This window comes from Engystomops pustulosus, chromosome 3, assembly GCF_040894005.1.
Source record: "Engystomops pustulosus chromosome 3, aEngPut4.maternal, whole genome shotgun sequence".
Taxonomy (NCBI): Eukaryota; Metazoa; Chordata; class Amphibia; order Anura; family Leptodactylidae; genus Engystomops; species Engystomops pustulosus.
The window spans coordinates 234,528,868-234,553,122 of record NC_092413.1 but is presented as its reverse complement, the minus strand read 5'-3'; the positions used below and the strand labels follow the sequence as shown (position 1 = coordinate 234,553,122).

The following is a 24,255-nucleotide window of genomic DNA, read 5'->3' as shown; positions in this document are numbered from 1 at the left end:
CCACCACTGAGGTGTCCTAGACTGTATCCACCACTGAGGTGTCCTAGACTGTATCCCACCACTGAGGTGTCCTAGACTGTATCCACCACTGAGGTGTCCTAGACTGTATCCCTCCACTGAGGTGTCCTAGACACTGTATCCCACCACTGAGGTGTCCTAGACTGTATCCACCGCTGAGGAGTGCTAGACTGTATCCCATCACTGAGGTGTCCTAGACTGTATCCCACCACTGAGGTGTCCTAGACACTGTATCCCACCACTGAGGTGTCCTAGACTGTATCCACCATTGAGGTGTCCTAGACTGTATCCCATCACTGAGGTGTCCTAGACTGTATCCACCACTGAGGAGTCCTAGACTGTATCCCACCACTGAGGTGTCCTAGACTGTATCCACCACTGAGGTGTCCTAGACTGTATCCACCACTGAGGTGTCCTAGACTGTATCCCACCACTGAGGTGTCCTAGACTGTATCCCACCACTGAGGTGTCCTAGACTGTATCCCACCACTGAGGTCTCCTAGACTGTATCCCACCACTGAGGTGTCCTAGACACTGTATCCCACCACTGAGGTGTCCTAGACTGTATCCACCACTGAGGTGTCCTAGACTGTATCCCATCACTGAGGTGTCCTAGACTGTATCCACCACTGAGGAGTCCTAGACTGTATCCACCACTGAGGTGTCCTAGACTGTATCCCACCACTGAGGTGTCCTAGACTGTATCCCACCACTGAGGTCTCCTAGACTGTATCCAACCACTGAGGTGTCCTAGACTGTATCCCACCACTGAGGTCTCCTAGACTGTATCCACCACTGAGGTCTCCTAGACTGTATCCCACCACTGAGGTCTCCTAGACTGTATCCCACCACTGAGGTGTCCTAGACTGTATCCACCACTGAGGTGTCCTAGACTGTATCCCACCACTGAGGTCTCCTAGACTGTATCCCACCACTGAGGTGTCCTAGACTGTATCCACCACTGAGGTCTCCTAGACTGTATCCCACCACTGAGGTCTCCTAGACTGTATCCCACCACTGAGGTGTCCTAGACTGTATCCCACCACTGAGGCGTCCTAGACTGTATTCCACCACTGAGGTGTCCTAGACTGTATCCCACCACTGAGGTCTCCTAGACTGTATCCACCACTGAGGTGTCCTAGACTGTATCCGATCACTGAGGTGTCCTAGACTGTATCCACCACTGAGGTCTCATAGACTGTATCCACCACTGAGGTGTCCTAGACTGTATCCCATCACTGAGGTGTCCTAGACTGTATCCACCACTGAGGAGTCCTAGACTGTATCCCACCACTGAGGTGTCCTAGACTGTATCCCACCACTGAGGCGTCCTAGACTGTATCCACCACTGAGGTGTCCTAGACTCTATCCCATCACTGAGGTGTCCTAGACTGTATCCCACCACTGAGGAGTCCTAGACTGTATCCACCACTGAGGTGTCCTAGACTCTATCCCATCACTGTGGTGTCCTAGACTGTATCCCACCACTGAGGTGTCCTAGACTGTATCCCACCACTAAGGCGTCCTAGACTGTATCCCACCACTGAGGCGTCCTAGACTGTATTCCACCACTGAGGTGTCCTAGACTGTATCCACCACTGAGGTGTCCTAGACTGTATCCCACCACTGAGGTCTCCTAGACTGTATCCCACCACTGAGGTGTCCTAGACGGTATCCCACCACTGAGGTGTCCTAGACTGTATCCCACCACTGAGGTGTCCTAGACTGTATCCACCACTGAGGTGTCCTAGACTGTATCCCACCACTAAGGCGTCCTAGACTGTATCCACCACTGAGGTGTCCTAGACTGTATTCCACCACTGAGGTGTCCTAGACTGTATCCACCACTGAGGTGTCCTAGACTGTATCCACCACTGAGGTGTCCTAGACTGTATCCACCACTGAGGTGTCCTAGACTGTATCCCACCACTGAGGTGTCCTAGACTGTATCCCACCACTGAGGTGTCCTAGACTGTATCCCACCACTGAGGTCTCCTAGACTGTATCCACCACTGAGGTGTCCTAGACTGTATCCACCACTGAGGAGTGCTAGACTGTATCCCATCTCTGAGGTGTCCTAGACTGTATCCCACCACTGAGGTGTCCTAGACTGTATCCCACCACTGAGGTGTCCTAGACTGTATCCCACCACTGAGGTGTCCTAGACACTGTATCCCACCACTGAGGTGTCCTAGACTGTATCCACCACTGAGGTGTCCTAGACTGTATCCCATCACTGAGGTGTCCTAGACTGTATCCACCACTGAGGAGTCCTAGACTGTATCCACCACTGAGGTGTCCTAGACTGTATCCCACCACTGAGGTGTCCTAGACTGTATCCCACCACTAAGGCGTCCTAGACTGTATCCCACCACTGAGGTGTCCTAGACTGTATCCACCACTGAGGTGTCCTAGACTGTATCCACCACCGAGGTGTCCTAGACTGTATCCACCACTGAGGTGTCCTAGACTGTATCCACCACTGAGGTGTCCTAGACTGTATCCCACCACTGAGGTGTCCTAGACTGTATCCCACCACTGAGGTATCCTAGACTGTATCCCACCACTGAGGTGTCCTAGACTGTATCCCACCACTGAGGTGTCCTAGACTGTACCCCACCACTGAGGTGTCCTAGACTGTATCCCACCACTGAGGTGTCCTAGACTGTATCCCACCACTGAGGTGTCCTAGACTGTATCCCACCACTGAGGTGTCCTAGACTGTATCCACCACTGAGGTGTCCTAGACTGTATCCACCACTGAGGTGTCCTAGACTGTATCCCACCACTGAGGTGTCCTAGACTGTATCCCACCACTGAGGTGTCCTAGACTGTATCCACCACTGAGGTGTCCTAGACTGTATCCCACCACTGAGGTGTCCTAGACTGTATCCACCACTGAGGTGTCCTAGACCAGTGATGGCAAACCTTTTAGAGACCGAGTGCCCAAACTACAACAAAGACCCGCTTATTTATCGCAGAGTGCCAACACAGAAATTTAATTTGTGATTTATACTCCCTTCTTTGTCACAGTTCTCATTGATACCAGCACCTGAGGACACCAATAAAGCAGGAAATAGTCCCAGGTAGAGCTGTCACTTTAAAATAGCTCTGTGCACAGCAAGTCCTGGGCTGTCTGGGACTGCAGGAAGATACCTGGAGTCATCTCTGGTGATGGCCTGAGTGCCCACAGAAAGGGCTCAGAGTGCCCCCTCCACCACCAGTGCCATAGGTTAGCCATCACTGTCCTAGACTGTATCCCACCACTGAGGTCTCCTAGACTGTATCCCACCACTGAGGTGTCCTAGACTGTATCCCACCACTGAGGTCTCCTAGACTGTATCCCACCACTGAGGTCTCCTAGACTGTATCCACCACTGAGGTGTCCTAGACTGTATCCACCACTGAGGAGTCCTAGACTGTATCCCATCACTGAGGTGTCCTAGACTGTATCCCACCACTGAGGTGTCCTAGACACTGTATCCCACCACTGAGGTGTCCTAGACACTGTATCCACCACTGAGGTGTCCTAGACTGTATCCACCACTGAGGTGTCCTAGACTGTATCCCACCACTGAGGTGTCCTAGACTGTATCCCACCACTGAGGTGTCTTAGACACTGTATCCCACCACTGAGGTGTCCTAGACTGTATCCACCACTGAGGTGTCCTAGACTGTATCCCACCACTGAGGTGTCCTAGACTGTATCCCACCACTGAGGTGTCCTAGACTGTATCCCACCACTGAGGTGTCCTAGACTGTATCCCACCACTGAGGTGTCCTAGACTGTATCCCACCACTGAGGTGTCCTAGACTGTATCCCACCACTGAGGTGTCCTAGACTGTATCCCACCACTGAGGTGTCCTAGACTGTATCCCACCACTGAGGTGTCCTAGACTGTATCCCACCACTGAGGTGTCCTAGACTGTATCCACCACTGAGGTGTCCTAGACTGTATCCACCACCGAGGTGTCCTAGACTGTATCCACCACCGAGGTGTCCTAGACTGTATCCCACCACTGAGGTGTCCTAGACTGTATCCCACCACTGAGGTGTCCTAGACTGTATCCCACCACTGAGGTGTCCTAGACTGTATCCACCACTGAGGTGTCCTAGACTGTATCCCACCACTGAGGTGTCCTAGACTGTATCCCACCACTGAGGTGTCCTAGACTGTATCCCACCACTGAGGTCTCCTAGACTGTATCCACCACTGAGGTGTCCTAGACTGTATCCCACCACTGAGGTGTCCTAGACTGTATCCACTACTGAGGTGTCCTAGACTGTATCCACTACTGAGGTGTCCTAGACTGTACCCCACCACTGAGGTGTCCTAGACTGTATCCCACCACTGAGGTGTCCTAGACTGTATAACCCACCACTGAGGTGTCCTAGACTGTATCCACCACTGAGGTGTCCTAGACTGTATCCCACCACTGAGGTGTCCTAGACTGTATCCACCACTGAGGTGTCCTAGACTGTATCCCTCCACTGAGGTGTCCTAGACACTGTATCCCACCACTGAGGTGTCCTAGACTGTATCCACCGCTGAGGAGTGCTAGACTGTATCCCATCACTGAGGTGTCCTAGACTGTATCCCACCACTGAGGTGTCCTAGACACTGTATCCCACCACTGAGGTGTCCTAGACTGTATCCACCATTGAGGTGTCCTAGACTGTATCCCATCACTGAGGTGTCCTAGACTGTATCCACCACTGAGGAGTCCTAGACTGTATCCCACCACTGAGGTGTCCTAGACTGTATCCACCACTGAGGTGTCCTAGACTGTATCCACCACTGAGGTGTCCTAGACTGTATCCCACCACTGAGGTGTCCTAGACTGTATCCCACCACTGAGGTGTCCTAGACTGTATCCCACCACTGAGGTCTCCTAGACTGTATCCCACCACTGAGGTGTCCTAGACACTGTATCCCACCACTGAGGTGTCCTAGACTGTATCCACCACTGAGGTGTCCTAGACTGTATCCCATCACTGAGGTGTCCTAGACTGTATCCACCACTGAGGAGTCCTAGACTGTATCCACCACTGAGGTGTCCTAGACTGTATCCCACCACTGAGGTGTCCTAGACTGTATCCCACCACTGAGGTCTCCTAGACTGTATCCAACCACTGAGGTGTCCTAGACTGTATCCCACCACTGAGGTCTCCTAGACTGTATCCACCACTGAGGTCTCCTAGACTGTATCCCACCACTGAGGTCTCCTAGACTGTATCCCACCACTGAGGTGTCCTAGACTGTATCCACCACTGAGGTGTCCTAGACTGTATCCCACCACTGAGGTCTCCTAGACTGTATCCCACCACTGAGGTGTCCTAGACTGTATCCACCACTGAGGTCTCCTAGACTGTATCCCACCACTGAGGTCTCCTAGACTGTATCCCACCACTGAGGTGTCCTAGACTGTATCCCACCACTGAGGCGTCCTAGACTGTATTCCACCACTGAGGTGTCCTAGACTGTATCCCACCACTGAGGTCTCCTAGACTGTATCCACCACTGAGGTGTCCTAGACTGTATCCGATCACTGAGGTGTCCTAGACTGTATCCACCACTGAGGTCTCATAGACTGTATCCACCACTGAGGTGTCCTAGACTGTATCCCATCACTGAGGTGTCCTAGACTGTATCCACCACTGAGGAGTCCTAGACTGTATCCCACCACTGAGGTGTCCTAGACTGTATCCCACCACTGAGGCGTCCTAGACTGTATCCACCACTGAGGTGTCCTAGACTCTATCCCATCACTGAGGTGTCCTAGACTGTATCCCACCACTGAGGAGTCCTAGACTGTATCCACCACTGAGGTGTCCTAGACTCTATCCCATCACTGTGGTGTCCTAGACTGTATCCCACCACTGAGGTGTCCTAGACTGTATCCCACCACTAAGGCGTCCTAGACTGTATCCCACCACTGAGGCGTCCTAGACTGTATTCCACCACTGAGGTGTCCTAGACTGTATCCACCACTGAGGTGTCCTAGACTGTATCCCACCACTGAGGTCTCCTAGACTGTATCCCACCACTGAGGTGTCCTAGACGGTATCCCACCACTGAGGTGTCCTAGACTGTATCCCACCACTGAGGTGTCCTAGACTGTATCCACCACTGAGGTGTCCTAGACTGTATCCCACCACTAAGGCGTCCTAGACTGTATCCACCACTGAGGTGTCCTAGACTGTATTCCACCACTGAGGTGTCCTAGACTGTATCCACCACTGAGGTGTCCTAGACTGTATCCACCACTGAGGTGTCCTAGACTGTATCCCACCACTGAGGTGTCCTAGACTGTATCCCACCACTGAGGTGTCCTAGACTGTATCCCACCACTGAGGTCTCCTAGACTGTATCCACCACTGAGGTGTCCTAGACTGTATCCACCACTGAGGAGTGCTAGACTGTATCCCATCTCTGAGGTGTCCTAGACTGTATCCCACCACTGAGGTGTCCTAGACTGTATCCCACCACTGAGGTGTCCTAGACTGTATCCCACCACTGAGGTGTCCTAGACACTGTATCCCACCACTGAGGTGTCCTAGACTGTATCCACCACTGAGGTGTCCTAGACTGTATCCCATCACTGAGGTGTCCTAGACTGTATCCACCACTGAGGTGTCCTAGACTGTATCCACCACTGAGGTGTCCTAGACTGTATCCACCACCGAGGTGTCCTAGACTGTATCCACCACTGAGGTGTCCTAGACTGTATCCACCACTGAGGTGTCCTAGACTGTATCCCACCACTGAGGTGTCCTAGACTGTATCCCACCACTGAGGTATCCTAGACTGTATCCCACCACTGAGGTGTCCTAGACTGTATCCCACCACTGAGGTGTCCTAGACTGTACCCCACCACTGAGGTGTCCTAGACTGTATCCCACCACTGAGGTGTCCTAGACTGTATCCCACCACTGAGGTGTCCTAGACTGTATCCCACCACTGAGGTGTCCTAGACTGTATCCACCACTGAGGTGTCCTAGACTGTATCCACCACTGAGGTGTCCTAGACTGTATCCACCACTGAGGTGTCCTAGACTGTATCCCACCACTGAGGTGTCCTAGACTGTATCCACCACTGAGGTGTCCTAGACCAGTGATGGCAAACCTTTTAGAGACCGAGTGCCCAAACTACAACAAAGACCCGCTTATTTATCGCAGAGTGCCAACACAGAAATTTAATTTGTGATTTATACTCCCTTCTTTGTCACAGTTCTCATTGATACCAGCACCTGAGGACACCAATAAAGCAGGAAATAGTCCCAGGTAGAGCTGTCACTTTAAAATAGCTCTGTGCACAGCAAGTCCTGGGCTGTCTGGGACTGCAGGAAGATACCTGGAGTCATCTCTGGTGATGGCCTGAGTGCCCACAGAAAGGGCTCAGAGTGCCCCCTCCACCACCAGTGCCATAGGTTAGCCATCACTGTCCTAGACTGTATCCCACCACTGAGGTCTCCTAGACTGTATCCCACCACTGAGGTGTCCTAGACTGTATCCCACCACTGAGGTCTCCTAGACTGTATCCCACCACTGAGGTCTCCTAGACTGTATCCACCACTGAGGTGTCCTAGACTGTATCCACCACTGAGGAGTCCTAGACTGTATCCCATCACTGAGGTGTCCTAGACTGTATCCCACCACTGAGGTGTCCTAGACACTGTATCCCACCACTGAGGTGTCCTAGACACTGTATCCACCACTGAGGTGTCCTAGACTGTATCCACCACTGAGGTGTCCTAGACTGTATCCCACCACTGAGGTGTCCTAGACTGTATCCCACCACTGAGGTGTCTTAGACACTGTATCCCACCACTGAGGTGTCCTAGACTGTATCCACCACTGAGGTGTCCTAGACTGTATCCCACCACTGAGGTGTCCTAGACTGTATCCCACCACTGAGGTGTCCTAGACTGTATCCCACCACTGAGGTGTCCTAGACTGTATCCCACCACTGAGGTGTCCTAGACTGTATCCCACCACTGAGGTGTCCTAGACTGTATCCCACCACTGAGGTGTCCTAGACTGTATCCCACCACTGAGGTGTCCTAGACTGTATCCCACCACTGAGGTGTCCTAGACTGTATCCCACCACTGAGGTGTCCTAGACTGTATCCCACCACTGAGGTGTCCTAGACTGTATCCCACCACTGAGGTGTCCTAGACTGTATCCCACCACTGAGGTGTCCTAGACTGTATCCACCACCGAGGTGTCCTAGACTGTATCCACCACCGAGGTGTCCTAGACTGTATCCCACCACCGAGGTGTCCTAGACTGTATCCCACCACTGAGGTGTCCTAGACTGTATCCACCACTGAGGTGTCCTAGACTGTATCCCACCACTGAGGTGTCCTAGACTGTATCCCACCACTGAGGTGTCCTAGACTGTATCCACCACCGAGGTGTCCTAGACTGTATCCACCACCGAGGTGTCCTAGACTGTATCCCACCACTGAGGTGTCCTAGACTGTATCCACCACCGAGGTGTCCTAGACTGTATACCACCACTGAGGTGTCCTAGACTGTATCCCACCACTGAGGTGTCCTAGACTGTATCCCACCACTGAGGTGTCCTAGACTGTATCCACCACTGAGGTGTCCTAGACTGTATCCCACCACTGAGGTGTCCTAGACTGTATCCCACCACTGAGGTGTCCTAGACTGTATCCCACCACTGAGGTGTCCTAGACTGTATCCCACCACTGAGGAGTCCTAGACTGTATCCCACCACTGAGGAGTCCTAGACTGTATCCCACCACTGAGGTGTCCTAGACTGTATCCCACCACTGAGGTGTCCTAGACTGTATCCCACCACTGAGGAGTCCTAGACTGTATCCCACCACTGAGGAGTCCTAGACTGTATCCCACCACTGAGGTGTCCTAGACTGTATCCCACCACTGAGGAGTCCTAGACTGTATCCCACCACTGAGGAGTCCTAGACTGTATCCCATCACTGAGGTGTCCTAGACTGTATCCCACCACTGAGGTGTCCTAGACTGTATCCACCACTGAGGTGTCCTAGACTGTATCCCACCACTAAGGCGTCCTAGACTGTATCCACCACTGAGGTGTCCTAGACTGTATCCCACCACTGAGGTCTCCTAGACTGTATCCCACCACTGAGGTGTCCTAGACTGTATCCCATCACTGAGGTGTCCTAGACTGTATCCCACCACTGAGGTGTCCTAGACTGTATCCACCACTGAGGTGTCCTAGACTGTATCCCACCACTAAGGCGTCCTAGACTGTATCCACCACTGAGGTGTCCTAGAATGTATCCCACCACTGAGGTGTCCTAGACTGTATCCCACCACTGAGGTGTCCTAGTCTGTATCCACCACTGAGGTGTCCTAGACTGTATCCCACCACTGAGGTCTCCTAGACTGTATCCCACCACTGAGGTGTCCTCGCTCTTGGTTTGATTATTAATCCTTGTAGGAGGAGACGTCTCGCTTCTCTTATCTATCACCAAGAGGTTTAGCAAACAAGTTGTGCAGCACCGAGACGTCTCAGATCTCCTGGAACTTTCCAGACACAAATCATTCACAATGGTTACACCCTGCTGCCCCTCCCCCAGGGTGTCAGAGAAAACCCCGAGATTAAAAGAAGCACAGCGCTAAAAACCGGTCGGGGAAAACCCAACTGCTGTGTAGGAGGTGGTCACAGCCCCGCCCCCTGCCTGTATATCCTCTGTGAGAGGTAGTCACAGCCCCGCCCCCTGCCTGTATATCCTGTGTGAGAGGTAGTCACAGCCCCACCCCCTGCCTGTATATCCTGTGTGTGAGTAGTCACAGCCCAGCCCCCTGCCTGTATATCCTGTGTGAGAGGTAGTCACAGCCCCGTCCCCTGCCTGTATATCCTGTGTGAGAGGTAGTCACAGCCCCGCCCCCTGCCTGTATATCCTGTGTGAGAGGTAGTCACAGCCCCGCCCCCTGCCTGTATATCCTGTGTGAGAGGTAGTCACAGCCCCGCCCCCTGCCTGTATATCCTGTGTGAGAGGTAGTCACAGCCCCGCCCCCTGCCTGTATATCCTGTGTGAGAGGTAGTCACAGCCCCGCCCCCTGCCTGTATATCCTGTGTGAGAGGTAGTCACAGCCCCGCCCCCTGCCTGTATATCCTGTGTGAGAGGTAGTCACAGCCCCGCCCCCTGCCTGTATATCCTGTGTGAGAGGTAGTCACAGCCCCGCCCAGATTGGCTTTTGTTTATACACAATTCAGTTGCACACAATAATATTCCCTTTGTTCTGCAGAGAGTCCACCATGAGGGGTTCGGTTCTGGTCCGGCTGCTGCCTCTGCTCTTCAGCCATGCACTGGCAGCTCCCAGGGCAGATAGCAGGTAAGTGAGAAGCATACAGGACATGTGTAGTAACACGCCGGGCTCCAAGGTATACAGCCACAAGTTACACCGACATACCACTGCCCCTCATACTACAGCCAACTCCACTTCCTACAGCCTCATGTCCTCCTTCTCCAGGGTACTACTCTGCAACCCAATCAAGACATGCCAGCCCCAGACACGCCAGCCCCAGACACGCCAGCCCCAGACATGCTAGCCCCAGACAAGCCAGACCCAGACACGCCAGCTCAGTCCAGCTCAGACACGCCAGCCCCAGACACGCCAGCCCAGTCCAGCTCAGACACGCCAGCCCAAGACACGCCAGCCCCAGACACGCCAGCCCAGTCCAGCTCAGACACGCCAGCCCAAGACACGCCAGCCCAAGACACGCCAGCCCAAGACACACCAGCCCCAGACACGCCAGCCCAGTCCAGCTCAGACACGCCAGCCCAAGACACGCCAGCCCAGTCCAGCTCAGACACGCCAGCCCCAGACACTTCAGCCCAGTCCAGCTCAGACACGCCAGCCCAAGACACGCCAGCCCGTCACGCCAGCCCCAGACACGCCAGCCCAAGACACGCCAGCCCCAGACACGCCAGCCCAACACATGCCAGCCCAACACACGCCAGCCCAGCTGTGCTGGTAAAGATGGAGCCGACTCCAGGTGGTGGACCTCTGCTCTGGGGCTTAGTCTCCGGACTTGCCCTACTGTGTCAGGCAGCTTGCCTTGACATTAAGACACTGGTATTCAGACACTGGTTGGTGCGGCTCTGCAGGAGCTGCTCTCTCCTCTGGTTGCTTTGCTCCAAGATGGAGTCTCTCACTCTCCTCATGAGGTCTGACCATGTGCTCCCTCCCACCAGGGGTTTATATACTCCCTTGGTCAGGTGATAGCACCCTCCAATCAGCTTCCAGCTTGCCTCACAGTATCACAAGATATATCATTGGACCAGAACATTCCACAGTGTTAACTCTTGCCTTACCAGACAGCTGCAATTAAAAAGATCTCCAGTACTTAGAGACTTCCTAGAGAGGTGATCAGTCTCTCTAACAGCTCCTGACACGGAGATGGTGCTATTCGCAATTACCACCTTGCGAATGCGTTGGCTGGGGTGTTGCACCTTCCTGTTTTAGATTCTTCTTACCAACAACCTCTCCAAAAGAGTAGTCATTTATCCAAGATATTCCTGTCCAAATAAGGTGACGCTTACCCATCACATCCAAAATACCCCCACCACCCAGCTCCTCCATGTGGGCTTCTTATCTCCTGGAGGTCTGCTGGTATTATACTCTAGAAGACCCCGCAGGCTGCCGATTCCTGGTCTCTAGAAGGAAGACTAGGGGTCTATACTAGGGGCCTCACAGAATGCCATTTTGTTGTACAGGAAGTAAATTCTGTAACACAGCATAAGAATTTTGTCCCACAGAAATAGATTTTGTTGCACAGAATAAGAATTTCATGTCACAGAATAAAATTTTGTCACACAGAATTAGAATTTTGTCACAGATTTGGCAGTTTAACGAAAGTTAATTCTGTGTCATAAAAAATGATCCTGTGAACACAAATTAATTTTTTTGTTCACATAATTTATTATGTAAAATTATTCTGTGCTTACAAAATGGATTGTGTGTCAGAAGCAGCAGAGCGCCCCCCCCCCTGCTCCACGTGTAGTTATCATGAGATGGACCTTCTGCTGATGATGAGGCCCCATGCCGTTACTCCATGGATTCATCTCAGCTGTTTTCTTGCAGGTCGGAGCAGTCAGATGTCATCAGCCCCTTCTCTCCAGGAGAAGAACATCTCAGGTGAGAGGTCCGGTTCTCCAATCGCTGAGGACACACAGGTTACATTGAGGCTGCGGTCACACGTGGCGTTTCAACCCGTGGTCACACGGCACGTGTGACCGCAGCCTGAGCCGTAGAGATTCCAGATCACACAAAGACAGTTGTGGAAGAGAAAGGAGTATGACTTCCATCAGATACAAGAACACAAGTCAGAGCTTATTCTACACAAGTCGCACCGACATCTCAGGCCGAGTGACGACTGGACTCAGGGATCTTCAGGCCACACATGATGCAGATCTCCAGGTTACACATATGAAGGGTTTGGTTCTTGGTCTGACCTATTATTATTGTGTTTTGGACCTCCTGAGATCAGGATATGGGATCATAAAAGGATCTACAATCTCTATTCCCAGGTTCCTACAAAGTTACCTACAGGAAATAGATCCACTGGGCGAAAAGGACCCAAACATGAGCCGAGAGACAGGTGAGTTTCTCATGACATCGGACTTATACCCCATCAGCATACAAGGTCTCCTCCAGATACTCCTCATCCAACATGGAGTCTGATAATTGTGGATTTGGTCCAGTGTCTTCCATTGTCCTGGTGGCTCAGTCTTTATGATTCTCCGTTATTGCCCTGGCTGTCTGTGGTGACCCTGGATAAAGGTGTCTAGATACCTCTGAAGTGTAGGACCTTCCTAACGGTTGAGCTATTTGGGCAGATGTAGTACTTAGATGTCATTATTCGTCACGTCTCTTCTCCTTTCAGCCATCTTACGCCTCTTTGCTCTCCATGACTATGATAAGAACGGACAATTGGATGGTCTGGAACTCATGCATCTGCTTCACGGCGTCTTGGTAAAGAGTCTGAAGGAGATTCCTACTGAAGACTTGGTAAATATCTCTTTATGGTTGGCATTTTATTCCTCTTACATTGAATCTGATTGCTATAGGGTCTACTTCATCATCACCAGGAAGACGGATAATAGGGTGACTGCTGGGACCTCAGATCAGGGATCTGCTCATAGCATTTATGAATATGTCTGGATGTCCAGGAGATGCCACCAGTAGACGTTCTCCTCTCCCATATTGTGCGTCCTGGTCATTCCTGATATATTGAAAACATTTTTAGTCAAGCAACAGATAAAATACAGTAAATGTGATGACAAAACAATCATAAAAACAGATATCTCTTGTCCAAATAAAACCGATAGAGATGTCCAAGTCCATTAGGAACCGATTCCATGCATCCTACCACACTGTAACGATCTGGGTCTGGTTTTGGAGTCTAAGTGTTGTAACTTACTTGAGTTATTGCAGGCAGGAATCGTAGTCGTTGAAGCCAGAGGTCGTAGCACAGGAGAGGCTTAGCAGTACAGAGGAGCAGGCAGGAATCGTAGTCGTTGAAGCCAGAGGTCGTAGCACAGGAGAGGCTTAGCAGTACAGAGGAGCAGGCAGGAATCGTAGTCGTTGAAGCCAGAGGTCGTAGCACAGGAGAGGCTTAGCAGTACAGAGGAGCAGGCAGGAATCGTAGTCGTTGAAGCCAGAGGTCGGAACACAGGAGAGGCTCAGCAGTACAGAGGAGCAGGCAGGAATCGTAGTCGTTGAAGCCAGAGGTCGGAACACAGGAGAGGCTCAGCAGTACAGAGGAGCAGGCAGGAATCGTAGTCGTTGAAGCCAGAGGTCGGAACACAGGAGAGGCTCAGCAGTACAGAGGAGCAGGCAGGAATCGTAGTCGTTGAAGCCAGAGGTCGGAACACAGGAGAGGCTCAGCAGTACAGAGGAGCAGGCAGGAATCGTAGTCTGTGAAGCTAGAGGTCAGCACACAGGAGAGGCTCAGCAGTATAGAGGAGCAGGCAGGAATCGTAGTCGGAGAAGCTAGAGGTCAGCACACAGGAGAGGCTCAGCAGTACAGAGGAGCAGGCAGGAATCGTAGTCGGAGAAGCTAGAGGTCAGCACACAGGAGAGGCTCAGCAGTACAGAGGAGCAGGCAGGAATCGTAGTCGGAGAAGCTAGAGGACAGCACACAGGAGAGGCTCAGCAGTACAGAGGAGCAGGCAGGAATCGTAGTCGGAGAACCTAGAGGTCAGCACACAGGAGAGGCTCAGCAGTACAGAGGAGCAGGCAGGAATCGTAGTCGTTGAAGCCAGAGGTCGGAACACAGGAGAGGCTCAGCAGTACAGAGGAGCAGGCAGGAATCGTAGTCGTTGAAGCCAGAGGTCGGAACACAGGAGCGGCTCAGCAGTACAGAGGAGCAGGCAGGAATCGTAGTCGGTGAAGCTAGAGGTCAGCACACAGGAGAGGCTCAGCAGTACAGAGGAGCAGGCAGGAATCGTAGTCGGTGAAGCTAGAGGTCAGCACACAGGAGAGACTCAGCAGTACAGAGGAGCAGGCAGGAATCGTAGTCGGTGAAGCTAGAGGTCAGCACACAGGAGAGGCTCAGCAGTACAGGGGAGCAGGCAGGAATCGTAGTCGGTGAAGCTAGAGGTCAGCACACAGGAGAGGCTCAGCAGTATAGAGGAGCAGGCAGGAATCGTAGTCAGAGAAGCTAGAGGTCAGCACACAGGAGAGGCTCAGCAGTACAGAGGAGCAGGCAGGAATCGTAGTCGGAGAAGCTAGAGGTCAGCACACAGGAGAGGCTCAGCAGTACAGAGTAGCAGGCAGGAATCGTAGTCGGAGAAGCTAGAGGTCAGCACACAGGAGAGGCTCAGCAGTACAGAGGAGCAGGCAGGAATCGTAGTCGGAGAAGCTAGAGGTCAGCACACAGGAGAGGCTCAGCAGTACAGAGGAGCAGGCAGGAATCGTAGTCGGTGAAGCTAGAGGTCAGCACACAGGAGAGGCTCAGCAGTACAGAGGAGCAGGCAGGAATCGTAGTCGGTGAAGCTAGAGGTCAGCACACAGGAGAGGCTCAGCAGTACAGAGTAGCAGGCAGGAATCATAGTCGGAGAAGCTAGAGGTCAGCACACAGGAGAGACTCAGCAGTACAGAGGAGCAGGCAGGAATCGTAGTCGGTGAAGCTAGAGGTCAGCACACAGGAGAGGCTCAGCAGTACAGAGGAGCAGGCAGGAATCGTAGTCGGTGAAGCTAGAGGTCAGCACACAGGAGAGGCTCAGCAGTACAGAGGAGCAGGCAGGTATCGTAGTCGGTGAAGCTAGAGGTCAGCACACAGGAGAGGCTCAGCAGTACAGAGGAGCAGGCAGGAATCGTAGTCGGAGAAGCTAGAGGTCAGCACACAGGAGAGGCTCAGCAGTACAGAGGAGCAGGTAGGAATCGTAGTCGGTGAAGCTAGAGGTCAGCACACAGGAGAGGCTCAGCAGTACAGAGGAGCAGGCAGGAATCGTAGTCGGAGAAGCTAGAGGTCAGCACACAGGAGAGGCTCAGCAGTACAGAGGAGCAGGCAGGAATCGTAGTCGGAGAAGCTAGAGGTCAGCACACAGGAGAGGCTCAGCAGTACAGAGGAGGCAGCAGGTAGCGTAGTCAGGAGGCTGGGGGTCGTAGCACAGGAGAGGCTCAGCAGTACAGAGGAGCCAGCAGGTAGCGTAGTCAGGAGGAGGCTGGGGGTCGTAGGACAGGAGAGGCTTAGCAGTACAGAGGAGCAGGCAGGTATCATAGTCAGGAGGAAGCCGGGGGTCATAGCACAGGAGAGGCTCAGCAGTACAGAGGAGCAGGCAGGAATCGTACTCGGAGAAGCTAGAGGTCAGCATACAGGAGAGGCTCAGCAGTACAGAGGAGCAGGCAGGTATCATAGTCAGAAGGAAGCCGGAGGTCGTAGCACAGGAGAGGCTCAGCAGTACAGAGGAGCAGGCAGGTATCATAGTCAGGAGGAAGCCAGAGGTCGTAGCACAGGAGAGGCTCAGCAGTACAGAGGAGCCGGCAGGTATCATAGTCAGGAGGAAGCCGGAGGTCATAGCACAGGAGAGGCTCAGCAGTACAGAGGAGCAGGCAGGTATCATAGTCAGGAGGAAGCCAGAGGTCGTAGCACAGGAGAGGCTCAGCAGTACAGAGGAGCAGGCAGGTATCATAGTCCGGAGGAAGCCGGAGGTCGTAGCACAGGGGAGGCTCAGCAGTACAGAGGAGCCGGCAGGTATCATAGTCAGGAGGAAGCCGGGGGTCATAGCACAGAAGAGGCTCAGCAGTACAGAGGAGCAGGCAGGTATCATAGTCAGGAGGAAGCCGGGGGTCATAGCACAGGAGAGGCTCAGCAGTACAGAGGAGCAGGCAGGTATCATAGTCAGGAGGAAGCCGGAGGTCGTAATACAGGAGAGGCTTAGCAGTACAGAGGAGCAGGCAGGTATCATATTCTGGAGGAGGCCGGGGGTCGTAGCACAGGGGAGGCTCAGCAGTACAGAGGAGCAGGCAGGTATCATATTCTGGAGGAGGCCGGGGGTCGTAGCACAGGAGAGGCTCAGCAGTACAGAGGAGCAGGCAGGTATCCTAGTCAGGAGGAAGCCGGAGGTCGTAGCACAGGAGAGGCTCAGCAGTACAGAGGAGCAGGTAGGTAGCATAGTCAGGATGAAGCCGGAGGTCATAGCACAGGAGAGGCTCAGCAGTACAGAGGAGCCGGCAGGTATCATAGTCAGGAGGAAGCCGGAGGTCGTAACACAGGAGAGGCTTAGCAGTACAGAGGAGCAGGCAGGTATCATAGTCAGGAGGAAGCCAGAGGTCGTAGCACAGGAGAGGCTCAGCAGTACAGAGGAGCAGGCAGGTATCATAGTCAGGAGGAAGCCAGAGGTCGTAGCACAGGAGAGGCTCAGCAGTACAGAGGAGCAGGCAGGAATCGTAGTCAGGAGGAAGCCGGAGGTCGTAACACAGGAGAGGCTCAGCAGTACAGAGGAGCAGGCAGGTATCATAGTCCGGAGGAGGCCGGGGGTCGTAGCACAGGAGAGGCTTAGCAGTACAGGGGAGCAGGCAGGAATCGTAGTCAGGAGGAAGCCGGAGGTCGTAGCACAGGAGAGGCTTAGCAGTACAGAGGAGCAGGCAGGTATCATAGTCAGGAGGAAGCCAGAGGTCGTAGCACAGGAGAGGCTCAGCAGTACAGAGGAGCAGGCAGGTATCATAGTCAGGAGGAAGCCGGAGGTCGTAGCACAGGAGAGGCTCAGCAGTACAGAGGAGCAGGTAGGTAGCATAGTCAGGAGGAAGCCGGAGGTCATAGCACAGGAGAGGCTCAGCAGTACAGAGGAGCAGGCAGGTATCATAGTCAGGAGGAAGCCAGAGGTCGTAGCACAGGAGAGGCTCAGCAGTACAGAGGAGCAGGCAGGAATCGTAGTCAGGAGGAAGCCGGAGGTCGTAACACAGGAGAGGCTCAGCAGTACAGAGGAGCAGGCAGGTATCATAGTCCGGAGGAGGCCGGGGGTCGTAGCACAGGAGAGGCTTAGCAGTACAGGGGAGCAGGCAGGAATCGTAGTCAGGAGGAAGCCGGAGGTCGTAGCACAGGAGAGGCTTAGCAGTACAGAGGAGCAGGCAGGTATCATAGTCAGGAGGAAGCCAGAGGTCGTAGCACAGGAGAGGCTTAGCAGTACAGAGGAGCAGGCAGGTATCATAGTCAGGAGGAAGCCAGAGGTCGTAGCACAGGAGAGGCTCAGCAGTACAGAGGAGCAGGCAGGTATCATAGTCAGGAGGAAGCCGGAGGTCATAGCACAGGAGAGGCTCAGCAGTACAGAGGAGCAGGCAGGTATCATAGTCAGGAGGAAGCCGGAGGTCGTAGCACAGGAGAGGCTTAGCAGTACAGAGGAGCAGGCAGGTATCATAGTCAGGAGGAAGCCAGAGGTCGTAGCACAGGAGAGGCTTAGCAGTACAGAGGAGCCGGCAGGTCTCGTAGTCAGGAGGAAGCCAGAGGTTGTAGCACAGGAGAGCCTTAGCAGTACAGAGGAGCAGGCAGGTAGAATAGTCAGGATGAAGCCGGAGGTCATAGCACAGGAGAGGCTCAGCAGTACAGAGGAGCAGGCAGGTATCATAGTCCGGAGGAAGCCGGAGGTCGTAGCACAGGAGAGGCTCAGCAGTACAGAGGAGCAGGCAGGTATCATAGTCAGGAGGAAGCCAGAGGTCGTAGCACAGGAGAGGCTTAGCAGTACAGAGGAGCAGGCAGGTATCATAGTCAGGAGGAAGCCAGAGGTCGTAGCACAGGAGAGGCTTAGCAGTACAGAGGAGCAGGCAGGTAGAATAGTCAGGATGAAGCCAGAGGTCGTAGCACAGGAGAGGCTCAGCAGTACAGAGGAGCAGGCAGGTCTCGTAGTCAGGAGGAAGCCAGAGGTCGTAGCACAGGAGAGCCTTAGCAGTACAGAGGAGCAGGCAGGTAGAATAGTCAGGATTAAGCCGGAGGTCATAGCACAGGAGAGGCTCAGCAGTACAGAGGAGCAGGCAGGTATCATAGTCAGGAGGAAGCCAGAGGTCGTAGCACAGGAGAGGCTCAGCAGTACAGAGGAGCAGGCAGGTATCATAGTCAGGAGGAAGCCAGAGGTCGTAGCACAGGAGAGGCTCAGCAGTACAGAGGAGCAGGCAGGTATCATAGTCAGGAGGAAGCCGGAGGTCATAGCACAGGAGAGGCTCAGCAGTACAGAGGAGCAGGCAGGTATCATAGTCCGGAGGAAGCCGGAGGTCATAGCACAGGAGAGGCTCAGCAGTACAGACGAGCAGGCAGGTATCATAGTCCGGAGGAAGCCGGAGGTCGTAGCACAATAGAGGAGTCAATTGCAGGAGAGAAGGAGACAAGCTAGACTACAGGCTGGAAGCACAATAATCTTGCAAGGATGTATAAGCAAGGCTGGGTTTAAATCGGAAGTCCAATCTAGGAAGGGGCGGAGCAAAGCCAGGGAAACAGGAAGTAGGAACTGGAAAGTCAAAAACTAGGCCAAGGATCAGCACTGGAGCTGTCCAGAGTGTTGCTTAGCTCAGTTGGTAAAGCTGCAGCCTGGGACAGCGGAGTCTGCCGGTTCTAGTCCTGACAACACACGCTGCTAAGCTGCATTGTTGTTTCTTGCAGGCTCCTAATTGGACTTATATCTAGTGGGTTCTGGGACCTGTATTGGTACTGATGTGACTGACAATAAGAGGGATTTGGTCACATGTGCAGTTACTCTAGGAGAGAGCAGCAGAAATCCCAACATCAATGGACATCAAAAGTTTTAGCCCAAATGTTCTTACAAGATAAATCCTTGGGTAATGGATAAATGAAGGGTCAGAGGTGGAGGATGTGCGGTGTCACCTCTGGACCTCCCTTATCCAGTCCCATGGACTAATGACCCGTAGATCTGACCCAGACATCATCTCCTGCTTCTTCTCTTTCTGCTTTTCCCATATCCACTCTCCCATGTCCCCAATCCCAAAAGTCTTTGCCTCTGCCTTATTCTCTGAGCCCCACGACCAGGTCTTCAGAACAACTTTTCTCAACCTGTAGTCTACTCCCTCATTATCGACCGTTCTCCCAGCTAACTCTCTAACGGCCCTCCAATCCTTCCTATACTCTGCTGCCCACCTTCTCCATCTCTCTGCCTTGACTCTCATCTTCTCACAGTCTGTAGTATATAGCCAGCCTGCCCCCCTGTAGTTTATAGCCAGCCTGCCCCCCTGTAGTATATAGCCTGCATGCCCCCTGTATTATATAGCCAGCCTGCCCCCCTGTAGTATATAGCCAGCCTGCCCCTTGTATTATATAGCCTGCCAGCCCCCTGTAGTATATAGCCAGCCTGCCTCCCTGTAGTATATAGCCAGCCTGCCTCCCTGTAATATATAGCCAGCCTGCCCCCCTATAATATATAGTCAGCCTGATCCCCCTGTAGTATATAGCGAGCATGCCAGCCCCTGTAGTATATAGCCAGCATGCCCCTGGTAGTATATAACCAGCCTGCCTCTCCAGTAGTATATAGTCAGCCTGCCCTCCTGTAGTATATAGCCAGCCTGCCCCCTGTAGTATATAGGCAGTCAGCCCCCTGTAGTATATAGGCAGCTTGCCCCCCCTGTAGTATATAGCCAGCCTGGCCCCCCTTTAGTATATAGCCAGCCTGTCACCCCTGTAGTCTATAGCCAGCCTGCCCCCCCTGTAGTATATAGCCAGCCTGCCCCCCCTGTAATATATAGCCAGCCTGCCTCCCTGTAGTATATAGCCAGCCTGCCACCCTGTAATATATAGTCAGCCTGATCCCCCTGTAGTATATAGCGAGCATGCCAGCCCCTGTAGTATATAGCCAGCATGCCCCCGGTAGTATATAACCAGCCTGCCCCTCCAGTAGTATATAGTCAGCCTGCCCCCCTGTAGTATATAGCCAGTCTGCCCCCCTGTAGTATATAGCCAGTCTGCCCCCCATTATATAGCCAGCCTGCCCCCTGTAGTATATAGCCAGCCTGCCCCCTGTAGTATATAGTCAGCCTGTCCCCCTGCAGTATACAGCCAGCCTGCCCCCTTTAATATATAGCCAACCTGCCCCCCTGTAGTATACAGCAAGCCTGTCCTCCCTGTAGTTTATAGCCAGTCTGCCCCCTGTAGTATACAGCCTGCCTGCCCACCCTGTAGTGAAGCCCCCTGTAGTATATAGCCATCTTGCCCCCTGTAGTATATAGCCTGTCTGCCTCCTGTAGTATATAGCCATCCTGCTCCCCTGTAGTATATAGCCTGCCAGCCCCCTGTAGTATATAGCCAACCTGCCCCCTGTAATATATAGCCAACCTGCCCACCCTGTAGTATACAGCCAACCCCCCAGAATATAGCCAGTCCGCCCCTATTACATAGGCAGCCTGCCCCCCTGTAGTATATAGCCAGCCTGCCCACCTGTAGTTTATAGCAAGTCTGCCTCCATTATATAGCCATCCTGCCCCCTGTAGTATATAGCCAGCCTGCCCCCTGTAGTATATAGCCAGCCTGCCCCCTGTAGTATATAGCCAACCTGCCCCCTGTAGTATATAGCCAACCTACCCCCTGTAGTATATAGCCAACCAATCTCTTAAAGATACACATATTACTGGTCGATTTGGGGGGAAGGGGGAGCAGGATGGCGCCCCAGGATGGGAGGCGCGGGTATTGCCCTAGGTGATCGCCTACCCTCGCCTACCCATCGTCCCGGCCCTGGAACACACTACTCCAACTCATCGTATTGTTTTAAAACCCTACAACAAAACCGTTTGGTCTTTAATGGCCTACAACAAGTCTGAGCCCTGCACATGAGTAACATCTGCCTCCCCCTTCCCCTCCTTTTTCTGCTCTACCACTCTGGTCCAGCAGCTAGTTTTGTGTTTGTTGTACTTGTTCTTGATGGAGTCATACAGTAATACTCAATCTTCTCTCAGGTGATTTCTGTGGTTGATGACGTCCTGGAGAAACAAGATGGGAACCATGATGGACTTCTTAGCGCCCAAGAACTTGTCAATTCTCTGAGCTATAAAGACAAGGAGGGCCAGGATACTGCTCAAGTTGCAATTCCACCTCCTATGGGGGTTCCCATCGAAGATCTCCCGGCTCCTGTTGACTTTGATCCTTCTAATAAAGAAAAACTGGAGATCCAACATCCAGAGGAGGACAATGATCTACCTCTGTACCAAACCAATGACCCTGCCCCTCCACCGGCAGAGACTGTAAGTAGTCAGGAAGAGCAGGAACTGGTCCACGATGAGAATGTGGTGGAGGAGGTCCCCGGAGAGGTAGAAGCAGTGGAGATGCCAAGAGAAGAAGAGGACGATAAAGTAGATGATGAGATGTAAACATTGTGTCCAACAAATGATCAAATACTTGAAATCACAGAACTTCCCCCGTAAAGACCCCAAAAATCCTGAAGTCAGCCCCTTCAGCTGTTTCCAGATTTCATCTTCAGGATGGCCTACATCACATCTTCCAGAATGCGTCCAATGAGAATTAGCCTCCATGGAGGGTGACTGCGGGGGGGGGGGGGGGGAGGCGATTGTCCTGTTATTTCTGTTATTGTTACGTTGACTCTTTCCACCAGTTCCCCGAGCAGACGCTTTGTCCTCCTGAAGATCGTGTGACTGTCATATTCCAAGATGATCTCAATAATTTACTGTGCAGCATAAGATTCTGCCATGGCCTTTTAACCCTTTCTGTACAAGCTGAGACCAGTGATTAATGAACCTTCTCCGTCACATCACGTTGTGGCCACAGGTGGCAGAATCCTATAGGCAGCGGCTGTTGTAGGAAGACGTTCTCTAGTGAGAGCTCGTGACTGTCCATAGGGGGAGGATGTAAAAGATAGGGGAATGTAAGTCCCTCCTGTCGTTTCATTCACACTTTATCGCATAGTAGAGAGATTTCACAATAAAACGTAATGGCGCCACCATGGCAGCAGTGAGGGATCTGTCTTGCGCGTTACAAGTGTTTAAACATTCGTAATCGGGTCCAAAAAACAAATGTGACCGGGAGGTTTGTTCTATTGGATACATGATACCAGTTAACTCTAAAATCATTATTTATATATATAAAGAAGCATATGTGCACGCAAAGGGTTAATTAACTCAACTTACAGCAATTCCCTATCTTAGATACTAACAGGGATTCGAGTGATGAGCATCAGCGTCTGACCTGTGTATCAGCACCCACACAGCATCGGGGGGAAAGGGGATGGGTCCATATTCCACATCATCAGGTCTAAAGGGTGACATGTGGTGTAACTGTCTGGGTGCTGCACCCTCATGGCTCTATGTGACCCACGAACCACAAGGATCAGCGCTCGTAGGTTGTAAATCTATCGTCCACAAGGGGAGAAGAGAGGGTCACTGGATATCACTAATAATAATGTCCCGCATAGATTTGGTGGCTTCCTGATAAGACTGGAGGCCTGGGCACGGTCCTCAGCTTTTTGGGCATTTGCCCTGGTTTTGGCTCACAGGGTTGTACCGCTGGGGGGAGATTTGTTTCACAGCGTTTGTCATCATTCGTATTATCGCACAACCAAGCCCCCCCCCCCCCCCCCCCCTCTGGCAAGTCCATCGAAATTAAAAAAAAAAAGCGAAAAGGGTCAAATACACACTCTATTGCCATGGAGACCAAATTTCGTTCCATTTGTGCTCTATTCGAGTCATTTTGGATCTATTAAGTTCATATTCTTTTATCTGCATCGTAAGTTTCCACCAGTCTCCACTTTGGGAGGGAGTTTGGATCCCCATTTTCTGACTAGAATTCCCATTGCCTGCTGATCAGTTCACCAGAAGATTGATTATTCTTGGGTTATCCATCAGGCCAGAAATAGCTGAAGGAACGCTGAGGGGAAGTTCCATCCTGGGAGCATCAGCTATTTTTCCAAATACTTCAATATGTAGGAAGTCGGCATTTGCAGCACCTGGAGTCTTCCTTCAGTTTCATTTCACACAAAGGACCTGGCGTATAGTAAACCTGGTGCCACACATTCAGGTAAATGAACCTGTGATTCCAGTTTAGAGAACATGATTTACTTTCCATCTTTCCTTACGAAGTGTCTCAATCACCTATAGATTTATGTCTCGTGTTCCTTGATGATACCGTAACCATTCCTCCGATTCTAATCCATATAACCTTTGCATCAGTGAAAGTGAAATAGATTGCCCCTCTATTATAATTTGTGATATGTACCTGACACCCATTCCCCACCACATTCTCCAGTTATGGCGAGTCATTTACACTCCCAGTATCTTCTTCCTAGCGTTCCATACTTTTTTCAAGGCCCCACCCATGATGTGATTGTGGTATAAGAGAGAGATGGATTCTACTTTACCTTGTGCCATATTCACTAATTTAACCATTAGTGGGTTCTCCCTCCAATTTATTAATCCATCAATCTGGGCTGCTGGATAGGAAGGCCCAGACCCCCTTCACCTACCGGTTTATACAAGAAATCCATTTTCATCCTAATGTTTCTCCTTCCCCAGATCAGACTGTTCAATATTACTTCAATCATTTAAAGAAAAGAGTCTTCCGACAAAAAATCTAATATCTGAGCTAAAATGACCATTTTAATAAGCCCGATTTTACCTGCTTTGGAGAGCGGCAATGTGTTCCAGCCCCCAATTCTTTTCCTCAGTGTCCCGACTAGTGGTGCGAAATTTAGTCCGTAAATTTCTTCCCGCCTACATGAAACCTCCACGGCCAGGAATCAGAAGTCCTTACCCCAGGTTAGTGTAACG

The 24,255-nt window shown here is 52.1% G+C and overlaps 1 protein-coding gene across 1 annotated transcript in view; it reads left to right on the top strand.

Annotated features, from left to right (window-relative positions):
• Positions 1–23,048, top strand: part of CGREF1 (cell growth regulator with EF-hand domain 1) — a 30,524-nt gene extending 7,476 nt beyond the window's left edge. The window contains exons 2-6 of the mRNA XM_072144057.1: positions 10,288–10,374; positions 12,127–12,180; positions 12,573–12,643; positions 12,929–13,053; positions 21,436–23,048. Of these exons, the coding sequence (XP_072000158.1) occupies positions 10,298–10,374; positions 12,127–12,180; positions 12,573–12,643; positions 12,929–13,053; positions 21,436–21,846 (738 nt within the window). The 5' untranslated portion in view covers positions 10,288–10,297 and the 3' untranslated portion in view covers positions 21,847–23,048. The remainder of the gene's footprint in view (positions 1–10,287; positions 10,375–12,126; positions 12,181–12,572; positions 12,644–12,928; positions 13,054–21,435) is intronic.
• Positions 23,049–24,255: the final 1,207 nt, after the last annotated feature.